The 21,871-nt window shown below is 39.2% G+C and overlaps 2 protein-coding genes across 21 annotated transcripts in view; one reads left to right on the forward strand and one right to left on the reverse strand.

Annotated features, from left to right (window-relative positions):
* SATB1 (SATB homeobox 1) overlaps positions 1-19,947 on the reverse strand; it is a 100,336-nt gene extending 80,389 nt beyond the window's left edge. For 3 of the 10 annotated variants that reach the window (XM_078354377.1, XM_078354371.1, XM_078354382.1), the window contains exons 1-2: positions 18,899-19,083; positions 12,855-17,799 (exon numbers count right to left, since the gene is read on the reverse strand). The gene's annotated coding sequence lies outside the window, so the exon portion shown is untranslated. Of the gene's footprint in view, positions 1-12,854; positions 17,800-18,898; positions 19,164-19,811 lie in introns of those variants that run through there. The other 7 variants (XM_078354373.1, XM_008983882.5, XM_078354380.1 and 4 more) reach the window with 3 other exon arrangements.
* Positions 18,945-21,871, forward strand: part of LOC103788868 (uncharacterized) — a 43,602-nt gene continuing 40,675 nt past the window's right edge. For 10 of the 11 annotated variants that reach the window (XM_078354387.1, XM_078354386.1, XM_078354384.1 and 7 more), the window contains exon 1: positions 18,945-19,737. In XM_078354387.1, coding sequence (XP_078210513.1) covers positions 19,189-19,737 — 549 coding nt within the window. In that variant the 5' untranslated portion in view covers positions 18,945-19,188. Of the gene's footprint in view, positions 19,738-20,146; positions 21,050-21,871 lie in introns of those variants that run through there. The other variant, XM_078354393.1, reaches the window with a different exon arrangement.

Genomic DNA, 21,871 nt, shown 5'->3' on the forward strand with positions numbered 1-21,871 from the left:
GCTAGCGCCGGCCGCCGCCAGACGCGCCAGGGAGGGCGCGGGGGGAGGAGGAGAGGGGGCTTCCCTGGCAGCGGCCGCCGGAGAGGGGAGGGGAGCGCGCGGGGCGCGGGCGGCAGGGGCAGGTGTGCGAGTGGGAGCGGGGTGGGAGGAGGGGCAGGACGGGCTCGGGGGGCGGGGGAAGGAAGACGACGGGGAGGAGGGGGCGAGGGCCAGGGGAGAAAACTAACCAGCCACCCACACGCCACAAAAGCCACAAAAAGGAGTACGCCCGGAGCGTCGCGGAGGGACAGGCGAGGCGGGGGGACGGGGGGGACGCACCGACCCCGCGGTAGAGGGGCGCGGGGACGCAGGTGACAGGCGCTGAGGACCGAGGTAGGGAGACTTCAGGAAGTGGCTGGAGGGGTACACGCGGAAGGCGGATCTCTCCGGAGAAGCGCGGAGGGTGCAGAAACATTTGTAGAGCAATAAAGGCCAAGAGCCTCGAAAGGCTCTCCGAGTGTTTATCTTCTAAGGAGGCTGGTCCTTAAACTATGAAGAGCCAACGTTAGAAAGAACTAAGAGCTTTCTCTGTACTAGTCAGACGATGGTTCAAATCGCCCTCACTTCTGAGCCATAGAATACTTTGGAAGAAGAAATACGTGGCCGAGTTAAACAAAATTTGGGTCACTTGAAAGAGACCTGACTTGTTATTATAAAAGAGAAGATGCCATCATTCTTCACATAATTTACCTTGGGCAAAAAAGGAAAGTTTGGGTTGGTAAATACATCTGTTGTAGCAATAAACACTTATGCTCCAATCTAGGGTAGGTTACCCAGTTAGATAAATGGTCATTACTACATAAGTACGATCCTCTTGTTTAGACAATCTATTAAATACAGTTCACATAAAATAAAGAATATTACAATCTCACCCAAAGTAGAAATGCATCATTTATCGCATAGGTATTGGTACTACCATTTTAGCACCCTGAAGGCAGTTTATCATTAAATAAGAATTAGTTTTCAGAGTATGCTGGTAGGGAAAAGAGAAAAATCAGTCAGATAAATATTTTGTTACACATAAAAAAGCAACAAGTTAGCACAAGTACTGAGATAAGAGGGAAATATGCAAATTAATCTCTGTAAAGCCACCAATACACTCTTAGGCACACTGTTTACATTACAGCTAAAGAAAAGCAAAAAGGTAAAGCAGAAAAGTGTAGGAAATGATGGCCTCTTGGGGGAGGGTAAGTTTAGGAGAAAAACAATGAAAATATATTACTCTAATGGCACCCCAGTTTCACCCTCAAACCAGAAAGGTTAGTCAAAATTTGGGAAGGCAACCATGAATCTTGGCTCACAAACCCAAGCCTTGAGCAAAAGAATGAAGGTGATAGTAGAAAACACAGCATCAAAAATAGGAAAAGAAATTTAAGGCAAATTTTTAGTAAAAAGACCAAATGATAGTAAATTTTTAAAAGTTACAATGTGAAGGAATATGAAAGAAGATACATTAGCTCCAGTATAAGAAATAGAAATATGGTAGGGTAAATTTGACATTTCCAATATGGATACTTTAACAGTTGCTTCAAACTAGTAATGCCTGACGTGTTTCCCTGAAACATGCCTTGTTTTCAGTAGGAACTGTGCACTCTAGTATGGTGTTGTACAAATTTACAAACAATAGCATCATTTAAAAATAAAGAAAAATTATAGTGTCCACGCACAAAAAAATACAAGTTAGCCAGGGAATGTCACCACAAGCTGAGTATTTTTTATGAAAGAAAAGAAAGCTGTTGGGCAAAACAAAATTTAAGAGAAAACACCACTAAACAAAGATCACTGGAAATATCAATATTAAGATAGGCTGAAATAAAATATTGTAAATATGCTTATTCCATCATTTTACAGAAAGAAATAAGACAAAATGCCATCTGACTGTCTTACCCTCCTAATGACCTGGTCAATGCTAATATAATATGAGAATTAATACAGCAACCCTTAAATTTGAATTGCACCTTTTATCTAGGAGTCACAAATCTATTCATAAACACAAAACTTGAAAGTATGTAATAAGGACTGACATGGCTTTGGAAAATGATAAATAGAATAAATGAGCATAAAGGCTTCTAATAATGACTACATTATAATGAATAACAATATAGCACAATCATGAATCTCTTAATCACATATAAACTTTCCCTCAAGCACATTTTTTTATTCCAAAACTGTATTATAGGAAATAAGTAAAATGGCACATAAAGGTTTATGTACTAGTCGTATATGTCACTGGTGAAATTAATTACTACATATGAACTACCCCTTTAGAATATTTACTATATTTGTTATAAACCACTGAGTATTGGTCAGTGTAAAGCTTGATTAAAAAAAAAGAACAAAAGAAAAAAGAAATTTGTCTTAGTCTGTTTTCTGTTGCTTATAACAGAATACCTGAAATTAGGTAATTTATAAATAAAAGGAATTGATTTCTTACACTGCAGAGGCTGAGAAATTCCAGTTGGAGGGGACTCATCTCATGAGGGCCTTCTTCCTAGTGGAAGCTCTCTGCAGAGTCCCGTGGTGGCACTGGACATTACATGGCAACGGGCCTGATATGCTAGCTCAGGGCTCTCTTCCTTTTCTTATAAAGCCACCAATTCCACTCCCATGATAACCCATTAATCCATTAACCCATTAATCCACAAATGGATTAATCCATTCACAAGAGCAAAGCCCACATGACCGAAACACCTCTTAAAGGCCCCACCTCTCAGTATTGCCACACTGGGGATTAAATTTCAAAATGAGTTTTGGAGAGGACAAGTATTCAAATCATAGCAATTATTAAGAAAATATCACCTTCCTAGGCATATGTGTACATAAACTATTATGGTGGGAGAAAAAAACATCAACACAGGGATATTTAGCAATAATGATGCAAGCAAGTATTGAAAAAAAGTTACATTTTATAAATCTGGCCATCAAAATAGAAAACCTCAGGAACATAAAATATTGCAATTCAAATACACGAACTATTTAACATGTGGATGTACATTTAAAACAGAGTGCATCAATTTTCTATCACATGCGAAGGCATTATCCTGGCTACATAGAAAATTTTAAAAAACTTAATGAAAGGACTACTGCATGTTTCAGATGGCAATGTATTAAGATAAATATGCAGGCAGATATCCGAACGCATTAAAACACATTCAGAGTTCTGAATAGCACATACATTTGTAATAAACAGAGAAAGCATTTAGAATTCGAATGCTTTTAAGATATAGCAACTCCGCCAGTGACTGTGTAAGCAAAGCAATGCTTACCACCATAACACTTTCTAAGGACATGGCTTTTTTTTCATCTTTTTAAATTCAAATACAGTTGGCTATCTCTACACTTTTAAAGCAGCACAATTTATGTAGCATATTGCTCTTTTTGTCGTGTCAACTCTTTGTTTTTTGGCTTTGGCTGCAGGTGGTGTTTTCCATATATGAATTTCTGGGAATATGGTCTATGTTGGCCATATAAGGATGTGTATCTGAGCCATATGTTTTGCTGTCATGTGTCTCATTTTGTCTGTCTGGGATGTCAGGGCTTATTTCCACATCGTTTCCTGAAAGGACCAAATACCAATTTGAAAGAACAGGAAGGAAAAAGCTGGGGCTGCAGCCCAAACAACTTTGTCAAAATATATATTGGAGAAATGCAATATCCTGTAAATATTACACCCTTCTTCTCACATATTATCTGTGGCCGACATCATTACAACTGCATACAGTTTGAGAAAGAATCTACTTGTTCAAGTTCAGAAGTTTGCAGTATGTGTGTGCACACAGCTTAATCAGATTAAGATCCTACGTCTTAAACAGATCCCACTTCTTTGGAGGTCATGGCATGGCACATGCTAGCTGCCCTACTCTGAGAACTGTAGGTCCTGCAGCCAACCTGACCCAGCCTTGAACTTGGGGAAAGGAAGCTGCCTCATGCTTTTCTTGTCTAGGTAATAATTAGAATTCTGATTAAACTCTCTAATTATGCAAGAAGTTTTGGCCCCCATTATATATTCTTACAGCATCTTGTCTCTCTCCTTTGAAACAGTCATCACAGACTTAATTAACAATTTGGGTAACTGCTGGTTTAATAAATGTCTCCTTACTAGACTGTAAGCCCTATGAGAGCAGAGACTGGGTGTCTTGCTCACTGCCATATTACTAGGAATTTACACAGTGTCCTTGTAATATTTATAAATGAATAAATGGGAACAAAAAAACTCACAGTGTCACTTGCAACCAACTGCATTGACAATTTTTTTCTAGACAGATTGTAGGAAGAGGGAACACTGGAGAAGGTGGCTATATCATTTAAATTTGAATCAATTAAAATTAAATAAAATTTATCATTTAATTCCAAATTCCTATTTCAGGTGCTCAATAGCCCCATGTGGCTAATACTATCATAGTGGACAGTGCAGATTATAGATCACTTCCACACTGCAGGAATTTCCATTGGACAGTGCTTACCTAGAGAACTCCTTTAAAAGACAACTAACAGAATGCAAGACCTGGCCAGGAGGAGTCTTAGAGGTGCTAAATCGCTTTCAAACATTCCAATGACGTCTGAATAAAGGTAATTTTCCATTTTGGAATTAGCCTGTAGATCTGTAAAGTTACATGGAATGAGACTTGTAAACTGCTAAATACAAATTTGAGAACTTTCTAGACATATCTGTGCTTGAAAGCGTTCTGTAATACATTTTAAATAATGTGTTTAGTCCAAAAGCTGCTTTCCATGAACATTTAAATATCTCATAGGTGAAGTTAAAAACCACAGTCATTCCCACCCTTACCCCTGTACCCACATTATGTAAGCGTAGCTGCCCTTAGAAATGGCTCTTTCGGAAGCATTAATGTAGATACCTACTCAAACTGGGAGGGCATCCAGATAACAAATAATGATGCACTGCAGAGAATAATGGCAAAAAGCTTCAAAATGTTGCAGGTGAGTTAAAGGAGTGATGATAATGAACTCTAAATATAGGGTTTAAGGATTTTCTGTTTTTGTTTTCTTCCCCTAAGAAGTTGAACTTCAGTTACAGCTAGACTGATAGTGATCAAAAGTTGTTTCCTAATTACTTGGGGTAGATGTAAATACAGAGATATAATTTATGATATAGTTTTAATAGACAAAGGTCATTATAGTTGAGAGGGGAAAAAAACCAATGTTTATGTTTGTTTGCAGAGATCTGGAGAGGGAAAGTGAACAGCCATTGTAGCTGGCTTCTGGAAATCGACAGGATATCTGGGCCTTTTACTCAGAAATAATATTGTCTTATTGGAAAATTTATTGGAAAAAAAATTTTTAGCTACCTTCCCGTCCATGGATGTCAGTATGGATCACTTATCTGACAAGGCACAATGGTAATAATTCCATCAAAACTGGTACCTTTATCTAGATACAGATCAAAATTGAGTAAGAAGAAAGAAAGATTCTTGAAATTGCCCTAGAGTCCACAAGGATGCCTCATATTTTTCCTATAGCTTGTGAAGTGTCCTTCCTGCCCCTTCTCACTTCAGAACCCCCTTCTGCCATCTCCTTTAATGTGCAGCTTGATTTCTCCTCTTCAGTCAGAAGCCTTCTCTAGCTGTTAGTTCCTTCTCCATGCTCCATCACACTGCCAGTCCTGAATGCAATGTGGCATTTCATATCGATATGTCTGCCTCTCCACACTGCAAGATTCTAAGCATCTTGAAGGTTTACTTATGTATATATTTCTGGGGTCTCTTTGACAATCTTAGGAAGTAAAACCAGGAACTGAGATCACAACCCAGATGTCCAGGCTGAACCCCAGTGTAATTAAATCGGGGGATGAGGAAAAGACATTCAGTTTTCTAAAGCTCTCAAGGTGATTCTGATGTACACCCAGGTTTGTCATCTACCAGGTTAGGTGATGTTTTAGAGATAGAGAATTAAATATGCCTGCCAGGATATCTCTGAGGTGGTTTATAACCCACTACTGGAGCCACTTGGAAAAGCTAAAGCTGTTGTAGGAACCAGCAGTTGTCCAGAATTTAAGAAATGTATGTGTGGGCAAGCTACTTGTTCCAAATTTCCAAAAAGGCAATAGAAGTGGGGGCAGGAAGCTATTGGATCATTGATTTGGCAAATAAATACATGCTATTTGAGGAACCATAATAAACTAGCATTTGGGCACTTGCTTGAGATTTACTGGGGTGCCAGAAATCCTGTGCAGGTATGTGATTTATCATCATAGACATAAGCGACTAACCACAAAATTATACATGGAAGTACAGTTCTCAAACCAGTCTATTATTTACTGGAGCCAGAACCATCCAAGTTTCCGCTAATTCTTTTTTCAATATAGCATGATTTTTCTCCCAGACAACTGTTCAACCTTGAGTGGGCTTCTCTTTGAAGGGCTGAAAACTGTTCAACTTATTTCCACACTGTCACTGCGCTTGAACAGAACCAAAGTGTTTAGATTGTCCATGTCAAGGAGCCAACTGCAAAGCATCCTAGACCTAGCTGCTGTGCCTTTAATATTCTCAGAAAGCTCGAGGTAAAATCCTCCAATTTTTAATTCCAGTGAAATAAAACAGCAACTGTTCCCACTCAACTTTTAACCAAGATGTACATATCAACCAAATTTCTTTAGTTCATGCGAATGTTATTTTCAAATCTTTCCTGGCTTAATTGGAAGGAGAAAGAATTTGAGGTTATGATGGTCCTGAATCCTTGTCCAGGTCATTTTTGTGGCAACATCAGCCAAAGGCAGTATCTGATATTGTACTGCTTTGCCCACCACCATAAGGCACTGAACGAGGGATTGCCCACTGGGAAGGAAAGCCACCATCAGAAACAAATGCTTCACACCTGGACAATAATTAAAGACTACTATAACACTTGAAATTAGTTGAAGTGAAGGAGAAATTTCTATCAAAACTAAAGTACACTGTATTTGGGCTGATGGAAAAGAGTTGGAAACGAACTGTGGTGATGGTTGCACAACAGTGTGAATGTAATTAATGTCACTGAATCGTACACTTAGAAACTGTCAAAATGGTGTATTTTGTTAGATATATTTCACCACATAAACGCTTTCAAAAACAAGAACACAAAAGCAAAATGATCTTTCATGTATGCCTAACATTGGCAGATATACAGTATCACGAAAATATCATGCCAAACCTCAGAGAAACAATGAGCTACATCACACTGAACAATCCCATCCCCACCCTCAATCTTACATTGCTTTGTCCTTACCTGCTAACAGTCCAGTCCAGTCTATGCTTCATAATTAATGTGATGATTACCTGACCCAAGGATAATTAACATGGATTGGTAATTAGAGACCAAGATTACACCCACTTTGAGGGTCCTTCAGTGTAAGAAAATGGTTCTTTTTTAAGGTTTTACTCAATACAATATCTTAGCCAAAAGAAGAGAGAGAAGCATAGACAAAAACCAAACAAATAAGAGTTCCTTAAGTCCAAAAAATTCTTTTGGAATGTTTTTCAAAACAGTAAAAATTAACTCTATTCATGAAATAGATTTTCGCAGTTAAACAGTACTTTGAGTGTCACACCCATATATGCAGCACAGCTGCAATTGTAACAATTGTATAAAGACAAATTTGCAAATTGTCTACATCTAAAGACTTTAAATTCTACTTTTTTGATAAGAGAAAATAATTTTGTTAAATAAACAAAAGGCTTTCAAATTTAATAGGGCCAGTTACTTTTTTAGTGATAGTAATAAGGATAAAAGTATTTCTACATATAATAATTTGAAATATCATCTTTTCCTATAGTGTTCCATATTCAGTTTTTATATCATCTTATTCCTACTGATTTTATATTATGAACTTTTTGTATTACTGGTGGAGTTTTTAATTATTTGGAAATTCATGTAAAAATCAGTTTACTGAAGTTCATATCTATGAATATTTTTCTTATGTGCATAATTAAGGAATACTAATACAGTGAAACCAACTTAAAAAGATACATTTATTATGTGTAAAAGCATTAAAAAATACTAAAACACAGCTTCACAGTATAGCTATAAAGCATACCCAGTTACCTATCTTGTAGGTGCCTTTTTGTTTATTAATGTGTCCATTAAAAAATGTTATTAGATAACTAGCGTGGACTATACATGGACATTTCAAGCTAACATGAAGCAAAAAGTGGATAAATAATGCCACAGTAGAACTTTTAAAAAAGAACTAGAGAGCCTTGAGGCTGTTTTTTAATCATTTATTTTTATTTATTTTGCAAAGACTTTTCATTTGTGTTTTTTAATATGTAAATACACTTGGGAGAGAAACAAACAGCACGTTTATGAAACATTTTGATGGGAACTAGCTTGTAACTGTTTTGAGACTAGACTGCTTTAAAGGTCAATATCTACTATTCGTCTATTATTTCTCCAGTTGAAGAAACACTACATATTCACATTCTATTTAATAAAAATTAAACCTCCTATCTCTTCTTTGAGGCAACAAAGCTCTCAAAAATAACTTTCTAGTTCGCTTTGCACAAAGGGGTTTTGTCACTGAAAATTTACAACACTGTAAGCAAGTGTAAATGTATCTTCAAGGCTGGCATATGCTGCAGTTTAGGATATAAAACCAAATCTTACGGCATTCTCAATAGATTTGAGAAATCCAATTGTTTGGCCCACATCCAAGTATGAATAAGTACGTAGATAATACACATATAGCATAACAGGTTACATGTACACAGATATTTGCATGTCATGCAAGAGAGTACTGCACAATTTAAAACTAGTCTACACAGTTTTCATCAAAAAGCCTTTAAAACTCAGAGTTAGTATAATACTCCTACAACTCCCACAAAAAGGAGCATACATGACATAGTGGGAAAAGTAGTGGAGAAAAGATAGAGAAACTAGGTTTGGGTATTGCTTCTTACTCTCCTCACTAGCTGAGTGATCCTTCATTAGTTAAGCGGGATCAGGTTCCATATCTATAAAATGAATGGATAGAGTCTGATCATCTTTAAGACCACATTTAAAAAAATCTCTTTTTTTAATTAAAAAAAATTAAGTTCACTTGAAAGAGAAAATAAAAATATAAGGAAATTTCTCACATGCTACGTTAGATGTTTATCTATACATAAGAGACAGGTGTCAAACAAATAAAAAAAAAATAAATAACCGCTAAGGCAAAGAGAAACTTTAACTCACCAGATTCCATCTGTTACATTTGAATTCATGCATAATTGATTATCCATGACTGGTAAATTCTTTTCTCACTAGCCGACCACAATTTTCTAAATGTTGTGTATTAAATCATTACTAAAGTAGACTGCATTTCAGAAGCGGCATGGGGCAGAATAAGAATATTTTAAATGAAAAATTACATGCCGGTTAGTAATAATACAGCTGACCTATGTTTAAGGGAGAGAAATTTTAATCATGTGCATATTAAATATTAATAACCTATTCTGTTATTGTTATAATAAGGTTAAGTAGGCTTCTCCATGCTTAAAGAAAGAGTGAGAAGTAGGAATACATAATGGTGCTAAAAGATACAGAGACAGGAGACAGACATAAGGAAAATGTGTCAACAATAAACAAGAGGAAATGAGAAAGAAGGAAAAGATGAAGGTGGAAACTAATCTCTATGTGTCATTATGACTGCCAGAGTACTGGCAAAGAAGCAGCATCCTTTTATTTCAATTTTAATCATTTCTGAATTTTAATACCCGGCTCCTTTTGTAATTCTCCTGGCATTCCCCATATGCCTCCATCCCAGCCAAAACACCAGTGTAAATTAAATGGCAGGCAACCACACCACTGATGTAGCCTCCCCGAAGAACTTACCAGGTGACCAAAAGCAAAAAAGGTATGTCTACCTTATGTCCCTGAGGACCTCTAGTCAATTAACTGGCTGAATGTTTTCTACTTTCTTTAATTTTGAAAAGCAGGACAGTAGTTAGGTAATCTACAGATAGCGAATCACTAAAAAAAATAAAGCAAGCCAGTAGTAATACAATAATCAGTGACCATCAGGGCCTGGAAAAATGAGTTTGCTCTCATTGGCACTAAGGAGCATCACATGATTATTTAATTACAGCTCTAATTTTTGTCTCGTGGATGGCAACATATCAACAATTAATAGGGCAAATAGAGGAGACTGTGTTTTTAAAGAGACAGAATGTGCATGATAATGTAATAGGTCACACAGCAGTGTACCACTTAAGAAATTCTGTCTTTTGTGTAACTAAATAGGACTGTGTTAGAAACAGCCCCACTCATATTTTAAAATGAAAATAAATTTTAAAAGGAAGTGTCTTTTTTAGATAACTTTCATAGAATGGCTAGAACTTTTCAGACTGTTTAGGATGCAGCTAACACAACCCTACTGCAATTTCAGAACTAGTTTTAAGGAATAAAGTAAAATATTCATTAATATAAACACCCCAAATCTTAGAATATTTTTTAAACAATGTATTTAAGCTGCAATGAAAAATATCTTTTTATGCAATAATTACAATGAGTTTTTATTCAATGGTACCCTGAAAAAAATCATTATTATCGGAAAGAACAGATAGAGGTCAATCAGCCTTGAGCCACTTGTCATAGTATTTTTGGTTCTGGAATAACAGAAGGATGGCTACTTGGTGGCTAAATTGCAAGGAACTCAGGGAAGTGCTCTGTTTGACTCCAGTATTGTTTATTACCACAACCAAACACCAAGGAATGAAGCTGAGCAGGGATACTTAACCTAATACTGAAGGTCAGACAATGAGGCTAGAACAGAGACCCTGATGCTGGCAAAAACAAAACAAAAACATCCCATTATCCAGAAAATGAAACATATGCAGATTAAGTGTTCAGATAACCCCAGTAAAAACAGAAAATTAGAAAGAAAAGTCTCTTCGCCAATAAATCTTTATCAGCACAAGCTACAGTTTATATTTTATTAATTTTTCAATTTTTAATGAGTGCTTAGTATGTACAAGTCACAGAATGCTATGAACTTTGTTTCATATAATACAGACATACCTTATTACTTACTTTATTTGTAGTTTAATATCTTATAGAAATATATAGTAGCATCTACAAACTTCAGAAAGTAGAAATACTAGTGCATTTTTAAGAGACATATTACGAGGTTAGAAAATCTACACATTCAGATCAACCAAGATAATTCAAATAGTTAACCAATTTGATAGAATAGTCTAAGTAAGGCTAAGTTTATCTTTAAGTCCCTCTAGTTTCAGTCACCCATTGTTTTACCATGCCAGAAGCCATAGTGAAAATCCAGGTTTGAGATTTAGACAATCAAATAATCTTAGAACTACCTCTGAGTTTAACTGCTGAAATGTATTTAAAATATTAGGTTATAGAGAGTTGTAAGTAATCACAATTTGGCTAAAGAAAAAGTGACTAAAATTATTCCACAAAAAGAAGTATTAAGAGGTGCAAAATCAATTCAATAAGCTTTTAATGTATTATGTTGGCCAAAGTCATAAAAAAAAGTATCTCAAAATATAATTTGGAAAGACTAAAACCACCAAGGGGCAATAATTTCTAATGACACTGGCAAAAACTATCAAGTCAACACTACAGAAAGAAAAAACAAGGAAAAAAATTTTATAACCAATGAAAACTTTTAAAATTAAGTTGCTTCAGTAGAAAATATTTGATGATTCTGAACTAAAACTCTGACTCCATACATTCTAAAAGATTTTTTAAAGAGTCAAGCAAGCAGCCGCTTGTATGTAAGAGTATACATCATTCTTTTTTAACATGATTGTTAATATATAGTTAACATGGCTCAGAAAAGGCTGTAATTAACTGTCTACTGCTCTAATAACACTAATAAGCATAAAGTATTATTAAAATACAGTGATTCTATACAAACTGTCATTGTTAAACTTTTAAGATAATGTTCTAAATTGTTTCTGAGTCCTCTTAAACCACCCAAAGGGAAATACAACTCTAAGAAATTTTTTAAAGCATACTTATTAAGATATTGTTTTTCCTCCCACAGTCTGTAGATAACTGTCTACCATTAAACAGTACATCTAAGTATCATCTCAGTTGGTGAAAATACAATGGGAAGCATTTGGATTATTTTATAAATTCTATAAGTTTTTAAAAAATTTAAAACTATGCATTTTAATTTAGTATTTCATTCACTGATAAAATATTTTCTGAGGGAAAGAAAGGCTTGCTATATCAAGAATCACATAGCCCTCTTGTTAATCCCCAATGATTTCCATTGTCTGTTTCACTGGAACAGGAAAACTCAATTGCATTCAATATCAAACAGCTAATTATGGATATGCTATATTGAGGACTATCTCCATTTCAAAGATATCTGCATACACTAGGTTCTATTTTATTTATAATAATTATTATGATAAAGTATTTATGACATAAAACCTCTTTTGCCTTAAAGTCCTTAACATTATAAACATTAAACGGCCAAATTGTCATTTACATGCACTTAATGGCATATCAGGAACCACTGAATAAGACTATAGAGGAATCTCTAGCAATCAACTCTACTACATGCCTAGCTTCCAGGAAAACTGCATCTAAAGAATGCCCTTTCACATAGATTACTGACTACCTTTTCTTTAAATATTTCAAGAAGTTTTAATAATTCTCTCTGTGAACTTGCTACTATATCTCACCACCCAAAAAAGAATGCCCTCTGAAGAATTTTTCTTAGTACCTGGTCCCAAATTTTCTAGAGCTGAGAAAAAGCAACATCCCAACAAAAAGACCTCCCCCGAAACACTCAATGCCTATCTGTCACTGTGGCTGGAACCCTGACTCTCCATATATCACATTATAGGAACTTTTCTGTCACTTACCCTCCAAATAATCAGAAGCTGCTCTCTGAATCTAGCCCTACAAGAGATGTCTGAAAAAGTAGTCTTTGATGAGGTGGCAATGATGAAGTTCTCGCTGGCACTGCTAGCAAGGCAGAAACATCCCCAAATGAGGTGGTTACCAGTTGCCTCTGAAGCAGCTGGACCATTACTGCAGTTCTGAGGGTGCGTCACAAATCAGGTCATAGCTCTGTGTAGAGTCCACCCACTTCACCCAGTATAACGCCCTCTACTTCCTGCACACCTGTGGGGGAAGGGGTGCAGAGGAGGGGGGCCAGCTCGAGTCCACAGACATACTAGTAAAGGCACAACCAGGTGCAGCCTGACATCTGCTTCTGCAAGCATTTCAGCCTCATCTGGGGACCCGCACCCATAGGTATTCAAAAATGTGTGCAACAATAAGCAGGCTCTAAAATGAGTGATGAGTGTAATAAAATATTGCACAGTTAAATGTTTTATCCAGCAAAATCTTTCCTCCACTGGAAACTGAACCAACTCTTAATTTTTGGTTACATGTCACTTCTCTACCAAATGTCAAATAACTGGACTGAATAAATTTCAGCAGAAACCAGGGACATAAATCCTGAGGTACCAGTTAACTAATTTTCATCTCTTGTAACTAAACTAGATCACCACATAAACTGAATTACATCCTTGAAAGTCCATTGAAAGAGGTGATTAGAATTTCGATTATGAACTTTCAGACTGCAACAATTGTAGAAGTGATAAAGAATAACTTGAAAGCATAAAAATAGGCCAATATGTTGGAGAAATTCTACACTACTAAATCTCACCCTGAATATATATACACACAATCTGTATCTATTTACTCTGAAATGAAATATCTAATCTTAAAAAAGACTTTTAAAAAAATAAACAGCAAAAGGTACCATTGGCATAAGTTCAAAAGTATGAAATAATGTGTGTTAATGTGTTGATCACACTCTATGAAGACATCAAGTTTAAATAGACTTACCATTGAGAACAGCAGTTAGGAATGACATATAAATTACCATAGTAGACACTTTTTCTTCGGTATAGTGAAGGAGAAGAAGCTTGTGTAACAGATTTGATTCATATGTTGCATTAAGACCATATTCTACCCTGATGTCAGTGGAATATGTGAATAGGTATTGATATCTGTATATAGGCAGTTAAATGCCTATACAATTCTTAGATAATGTAAGTGAAAATAAGCATTTTCTCAAGTTAATTGTGAATTCTGAAATTCAACTTTAACAGTATTTCGATGTTCCAAAGGGATCTTGAAAGAGAAAGAATTTTTAACTTAAAAGGAAACAACAACTGCATTTAGTATTATAACAAAGTAGAAATCTCCCTTATTTTAAGGATGGCAGATTAACAAGAAGTCAAATAAAGGAGGTAAAATTATTTTCAGAGAAAAGCTCAGAGGTTCAATCAATAAATCAATCAGCGAGCCCCACTTTTATTTATATTTTCAGAACTCCATGAAAAACTCAAACATTCCACATAAGACTTGGAAGAGAAGACACTTTATTGAAGTTATTATCTGAGGAATCAAATAGTTTAATCTTTTTGGAACTTTGTAGAAAGTGAATTTAGCAAAACACATTTGAATGTGTTTGAACATATTTATCCTGAGGTTGCTTTAAGATGACTATTTTAAGTGGCATGCAGATTCTTTTGGGGTTTTGATGTTATAGTTGAAGTATGCTAAGTAAAGGTACAGAACATTTCTTTCAACTGGTTCTCACACGACAGAAATAAGAAGATGAAATTACTTGTCTTTAAAGTTTTGCCATTAAGAAATAATATGAAAAACTCCTCTCGACCCCTATCCCCAACCAGGAAGAGTCTGAAGCCCTGGATTACAGCACAGGTAGATATTAAAATGGAGACAGAGCCCTTATTTAGTGGTGACAGGAATATAAATACGTGCACTAACCTATAAACTGGTATTTACTTCAGGAAGGTAAGTAATATTTTTCCTCTGATTGCTGCGCTGTCAGTTTAATGCAGCGTAAATAAACAGTAGGTGTCTGCTAGCTCGAAGTAGGAAGTGTTCATTCCACACGAGGAACAGATTACTGAAGCCTGATGCTCATCATGCTGAAACATAACTTTCATTTTACCAGAAAATATACCCTACTGTGGATGATTTTTCGTGCCTGATCTATTAATTAACTTAACTCTGTTCTGTCAAAATGTAAACCAATTTGTAAAAATCATCACAGAGTTTTGGAGTTTGAAAACCAAATCAATTTGAAAAGCAAGAGTAATGACTGTTCTGTAATCTGATCACAAAAATGCTAAAAATGAATACTTAATATAATAAGCACAAAGCATACAAAACTGAAAAGACAAAAAACATTTTGAAATATCATAGAACTTAATAACCTGAGTTATCTGATTTACTCAAGATATTCCTCATTTGTTAATTAAGGCACCTGGCACCTTTAATATTTTGCAGCCTTGTGCCACTTTGGTCTTTTCAATATGTATGCTGATTCTTCACTCTGAAATATCTAAAAGTAAACCATTCATAAAAAATCAAACCACATTCCTTAACTCCAATAGAAATATTGCTGAACTCTCCTGAGAGAAGCGGCAAGTTTAAAGATCAAATGATGATACCATTCCTAACAGCATTCACGTAAATGTGTTTTTTCTATTTTATGTAAGCCATAAAGCTATGACAGTATATAGCAACCAATTTTCTTTTTATATATGAGTACTGAGCAAAATATTTCATAGCATCATTTAAAATAAGAACACATCTAAAAAATGTAAAAGGCAATTTGGGGAGGTTTCTATTTATAACATGAACAAAATTATGATAATCAATACATTGTAAAGGAAAAAGAGATTTAAAAACGTTTTTCTATTCAACTACATCGTGCCTAGAAATAGTCTGATGATTGCTTTAGTCAGATGCATTTATTGTATATACTTCATCAATTCCAAGTACTAATATATTAATTACAGTCATCCAAGACAACATGTATGGAAGAAACGATGTGTGTAAAGGGCATATCTATCTATAGCCCTTTTGGAAATTTACAGAGCAGATGAAAACCCACTAGAGTGCTTTATAGAGTCCCTGCTGTATATCCATGTTGTGTTTAGAGTAATAGTGTTTGTAACCAAAATATTTTTACAATAATGAGGAACAGGTGCCTGTCACCTGACCTTTTAGGCCTAATTTACAATCCACAACCTGTCACATGAAAAAGAACTAAAAATTCTCCTCCAGATATTTCATTCTTTACTAAGCTAATGTAGTATTTCTTTACCATCACTCAGCATATCATGTCTTATTCAATCACAGGTTCAAATAGCTGGCAACAGATTTCTTTGCAGAAATAAACCAGTACTCATTTTGTTGTCATTCTTATTTAAGATGCTGGGAGACAAAAAGAACTACTTTTGTAGATTATCAACTGAAGAATATATTAATTTCTTACAAAACTGAACAAAAAGCATTCCTTTTGAATACTTTTACATACAAAGAACTATTATTTATTACATATTTCAGCTTGTGGGAAAGTGAGGAATGCATTGATTCTGGAAATAACTATTCAGACTTTTGGAAGTCCTTTAGGTCTTCTTTCTCTATCTTTTTTCTCCCCCCAATCCTGCCCCCCCCCCACCAAATTTTAAGGAGCTAGTACTTTAGGAGGAAAATCCCTATCCGTTCTTTTTTTTAATACATCATTTATATTCATTATTCAGAAAGGAATACAAAATTGAATCATGATTTTATTTCTCTTGTATAATACTGTTACATGTAGCCATATTCAAATTTGACAATGATAGCTACTGTTTACATATTATGTACTGCCTATGATTGAACACCTCTACATTTAAAATATTGTTTCCATTAGAAAAAATATGAAGTAATAAGCGTCAATTGAAGATGAAGAATAAACATATTTGGTATGTTTATAAAATGCATAGTCATTTAAAAATGTGCACAAATAGGAAACATAGTTTGCTACTGTTAAATTTTATATAGTATACACATTGTCTAGAGTGTATTTAATAATGTGCTTCACCAAGTTAATTAAAGTATTTATGTCTGGTGATTGTGTTAAACACTTGGAGAGGTAGTGAAAGATACAGACAGTTACTTCTGCTAACTAAAGTTGAAATTATGCACTTATTATAACCTTTTCTAACAATGTGAGAAAAACAGAGTAAATATATTAAATTTGTTTCACAACAGATGCTTAGGTTGTTAATATTTAAGATGCCTATTCATGCTATTCCTGTCTGCACATTTGTCAAAAATGTAAGCTTGAATGCTAATGTTTGCCAGCAGACTGGAGCAGCCAGTATATGAATGTACTACTGTTCCACCAAAATAATATGCAATAGAAATAAAGGACTACTGCTAAATCATAGCACTAGTACCCTACTGGAGATCAGAGGTTTTTAGAGCAAACACCTCAACCTTGGTTTTCTTCAAACTTAAAGTATGAGTTTTTGTTTTTGATTTTTGCTGCTACATTTGACCACAGAATAAATCTCACATTCCTTACATCTCAGAAAAATCCACTTTAGATAAGAGTGTAAATTTCAACTAAGTTTCACCGGGATGAGTTACTCTGTCAGCAGTACAAACACCGTAAACATCAGAGATTGCTTAGGACAAAACCTGCCACAGAGCGGTCACATTTTACTCATTTTTACTCTACTCCCCACCCCGTTGATAAAGTCAGGTCCCCTGGCCTCCAAGGATGCAAACATGGAACCCCAGTCAGTCAGAGCAGTAAGGTTCTCTCCCGGGAATAGGGCGTCTTTCTGTTTTCCCTGTCTCTTTTACAACCATGTGGAGTCCAAGTCTGAGAACATTTGCTTGTAAATCCGGAATGCTTCTGAGAAAGTTCGTCAAGAAAGGGCGCAGAGGTCAGAGTTGCCAACCAGGACACTCTGAGAGATGACCCTGTGGTTGACATTTGTTAGTGAAATTTGCAACACCCCAGTTGGAGGCCAAGGCCAAAACCTTCAAGGAGATCCCTGTGCCCCTTTCCCCTCTTGGTTTTCTGAGGCCATCCCAAGAGGAACCTGCGTTTCCCCAGTACGCACGTGGCACTCCCCGGACCTGCCACCTACCTGCTTCGTCCTTCTCATTGTGATTTCCCCAACCCCAGTTCTGCCGCCCCGGGAGCCTTGGCAATGGAGCACTAGGAAAAGGCCACCGCGCTCTGGTCCGGACCACAGGAGAGAGATGCGGTGCGGACCCCGAGGCTGCACCTGTGATGTCCCGGTCCTAGCTAAGAGGACTGCCCTTTCTTCTGCCTCCTGCCCAACTCCAAACCCACATTCACGCCAGCAGCCCCTCCAGGACCGGCCTCGATACAGCCAGCTAGGGCTCGAAATGAGGACTGCCGCGGCTTTCAAACTCCGGGCTCTAACTTGAGCGCCCCGGCGCCCGAGTAGCTCCCGGGATGCAGAAGTTGCCACAAACTTCCCAGGCCCCTCTTCGCCGTTGCTTACAATCAGCCACGCCGGCTGAGAGCAGAGGGAGGCGGAGATGGATCGGGAAAGGATGCTGAGCACACTCGCGATCCGGTGGGGGAACATTTCCACTCCCGCAGCCCATTTCTCCAAGCACCTCACTGCCCGCCCGGCTCCAGAACGCACAGAGGCTCCCCCTTTCCCCATTTGCTTCCTTCGGTCTCGTCCACTCCCCTTTTCTCTTCCAAAAGGGCCGTACCGGTGACCTGAAGGAGTTTGTTCAGCCAGGGTCGCTGGGCAGGTGTGATGGTGCGTCCACACCCCGACAGAGAACGAATGGCATCTTCAGGTCCCCCATCCCGGCCGCTCTCCCTCACTCCACCAGCCCACCCCTGCGAGGACCGTCTGCGTGAGAAAAGGGGCTCAGGGGACCCCTGCAACCCTGCGCCCACGACAGGGGAGCCGAGCCGCCCCAACAAGGGAGTGGGTGCTACAGAGAAGTTTGAACTGATTCCGGAAAAAGAGACAGAGATAAAACAGCAAGAGTAGCAAGGGGAAAAGGGAGGCAAAAGAGCAGAACTCACTCAGGCATGGACGTTGGGGGCGGCGGTGGCTGTCGAGTGCGGGCCTGAAACCAGGAACGGCTCCCCGGGCGGGCGCGCCCGCGTCGGACTTCCGAGGCGGCGGCTTCTGCCTCTTCTGCCGCAGCCGCCGCCGCCGGAGCTGCGGCTGCCGCGGAAGTTAATTGCAACTTGACTTCAAGTTGTCCTCTTTCCCCATCCGAAGTGGGCGTTTAAAGGGGAGAGCAAGGCGAGGAGCGAGCGAGCGAGCGCGCGGGGCCAAGGGAAGGAAGAGAAGGAGGGGGAGGGAGGAGATGTTAACGGGGGGGGGAGCGGGGGAGGGGGCGGCGGCGGGGGCGGGAGGGGGAAGGGGCCGGCGGGAGCTGCTCTCGTCGGCTCGGCGGTCGCGGCGCCCGCAGTCTGGAGGCGCACCGGAGCGGCCGGGGCGCCCCCCGCGGGAGCCCGCAGCCACCCGGGACGCGCATCCAGCCGTGGCGCTTCGGGCCGGGCACACTGCGCCCGGGGGCTCCGCGAACCCAGCGCAGCCGCCGCTTCGGAGCTTGTGCGGCGCGGGCTGGCCAGCGGGGCGGCCAGGGCCAGGCCCGCCTCCCCAGCGCCCGCCCGGCTTCTCCCCCTGGCGGTGGGAGCTTCGGCGGCCGCCGGCGACACTAGGCGCACTGGAGCCCGAGCCGAGCCGAGCCCGAGCCGCCGCCGCCGCCGCCGCCGCCGCTACTGCGCGCTGCTCCCGGGCTCCCTCCCAGCGCGCGGGCCGGGGTGTGGGGGGCGGCGGGCCGGAGGGGCGAGGGCGGGCCAGGGGGCGCGCTTGGGGGTTGGCGCGAAGACCGGACCCTCAGCCGCGAGGGGTAAGTGTGGGCGCTTGGGGGTGCGCTTGGGGTGCGCGGCACGGTTCTCTCACCCGCCAACCCTGCCCCCTCACCTCTCTGGGGGCCCCCACCACGCGCACCCCTCCTCTTGTCGCCTGCGGCTTCCTCTTGTTGTTCGTTGTGTGGCTGGGTTTTGGGGGGTGAGTAGAGGGGGTTACTGTAGTGTGTGTGCAGGCAGAGGAGGAAGTCAGGTGAGAGGCCCCGAAGCACCCCCACCTCAACCCAGCCTACGTGGGGTGTATGGCTCCCCACTAGGGGCATGTGGGCCAATTTTTTTTTTTCTCTCTCTCTCTGTCACTGTTCGGTCGAGACGATCTTTCGTAGAGGGCCTCCTTCACTTATAGCCTGGTTTGTCCATCTCCCGTCATCCCACCCTCGCCCCTCTTAGTCCCCTATACAGGAGCCGTGAACCCCAGATGAGGAGCTCCTGGCGGAAGGAGGAGGAGGAGGCCCTCCCTTGAAGACCCTCACGCTGTGACCCAGCCCATATGTTTAAATATTTATCCTCACGTCAGCAGCTGTACTTTTCAGCTCACTGGAACAAGACGCCTGAGCAAGGTCCAATTTCCCCAAAAGGCTGGGGGCAAAGCGGGAAAGATGAGGATTTTATTGACAGGGGACTTGGGAGAGAAGAGGCCAAGGAACCTTCCTAAGTGGAGACTGAAACTGAAAAAAATCTCTACAAAAAGACTAGGGTGGCTAAAGGCTCACAACCGCAGGCTTAGGAGAAACTGGAACTCCATCAACTTTATTTCTCTCCCCCTGCCTCGCCTCCCTCCAGCTCTGAGGAAGCTAACAGGTCTTTTGTTTTGTATTGTGTCGCCTTTGGGAAATTTGCATTGAGTATGTCAACAGAAAATTACTACTGTTTACTCAAAGTTAAAGGGATTGCAGAAAGAGAAAACATAGTTTTTACTTTTCCTCTTTGTACGCGTGAGTGTATTTGGCAAGAAGTGTAGTTAGGTTCATGGCATGAACTACAGCACGTCAGGTTGTCACAATAAGGACTGTAGTGCTGCCTAGGTGTATTTTTAGAAGCCGCTCTTTCTTGAATTCCTTTCACACAAGGCTTGCTCTCTCATTAAGTCCCCAGAAATAATTTTATTTAGAGAGGAGGAAACTATGGAAGCATGAGGGAGACTGCTAAGATTTCCATCCTGCCAGCGCACAGCACTGTTTGTAGGGAAGTTCCTGGAAAGTGATTGTGGGCTGAGAATTCAGTTTTTCCTACAAGCTCTGTTAGGTCCTGTTGTGTCAGATGGCTATGAATAAAGCACACTGGGAAAATCCTGATATCCGTGCAGTCTTATTTTATCTTTTACACAGGGGTTGATTCGACTTTCAAGCCCTGGTAACAAACACATCAACTGTGCTGTATTTTTGTGTGAATTTTCTAAATAAAGGAGAGTACAGCATGCATTCATGCTGCTTTTTTCCCCCCCCATCGATGGTTATTGAATTCACTGGAATTTATTCATCTTTTAACACATCATTTTATGCAGAGACCGTAATTCCAAACATATAAGAATTTTTTTAAAATTATGAATTAGGGTTTTTTAGAGAACCTACCCTCCTTTTAAAAAACACAAGTGCCCACCACAACTCCTAGTTCTGTAAAGCGAAGCAAAAAGGTATAAATTATTGTAATGAGCAAAACAGTAAAACGTTTTCCTTTTTGGATCACTTTCTGCCCCCACAGGTCCCAGGAGACATTAAATCCTCCTGCCTTAATTTACCAAAATGCTGAATTTCCTAACCAGTAACAATTTCTGTGTCTGAGAAAGACATCAGGTTTGGAATAAAAACACATTCTCAGTATTTAATTACTGCTTAACAGTAATTTATGGTAGCAGGCAGTTGATTTTCCAATTCTGAAAGCCTGAAAATGAAGCTGAACAGAAATTTGAAATTTTTGAAAAAGATTTGTTTTTTTTCTTTCTTACACACTTATATACTCATCTGCTTCCCCAAGTTATCAGCCAAGCCCATATAACTGAAAGTATGATATGCTCCCCTGAGTTGAACCAAGAGAACATTTTGCCCCTCATTTTTTGAATTTGCTTTTTCCTCTAAATAGTCTTGTATAGAGAGCTCATGGGCTTTTTTAGAATAT

The sequence above is a fragment of the Callithrix jacchus genome, chromosome 17, assembly GCF_049354715.1.
Source record: "Callithrix jacchus isolate 240 chromosome 17, calJac240_pri, whole genome shotgun sequence".
In the NCBI taxonomy this organism is placed as follows: Eukaryota; Metazoa; Chordata; class Mammalia; order Primates; family Cebidae; genus Callithrix; species Callithrix jacchus.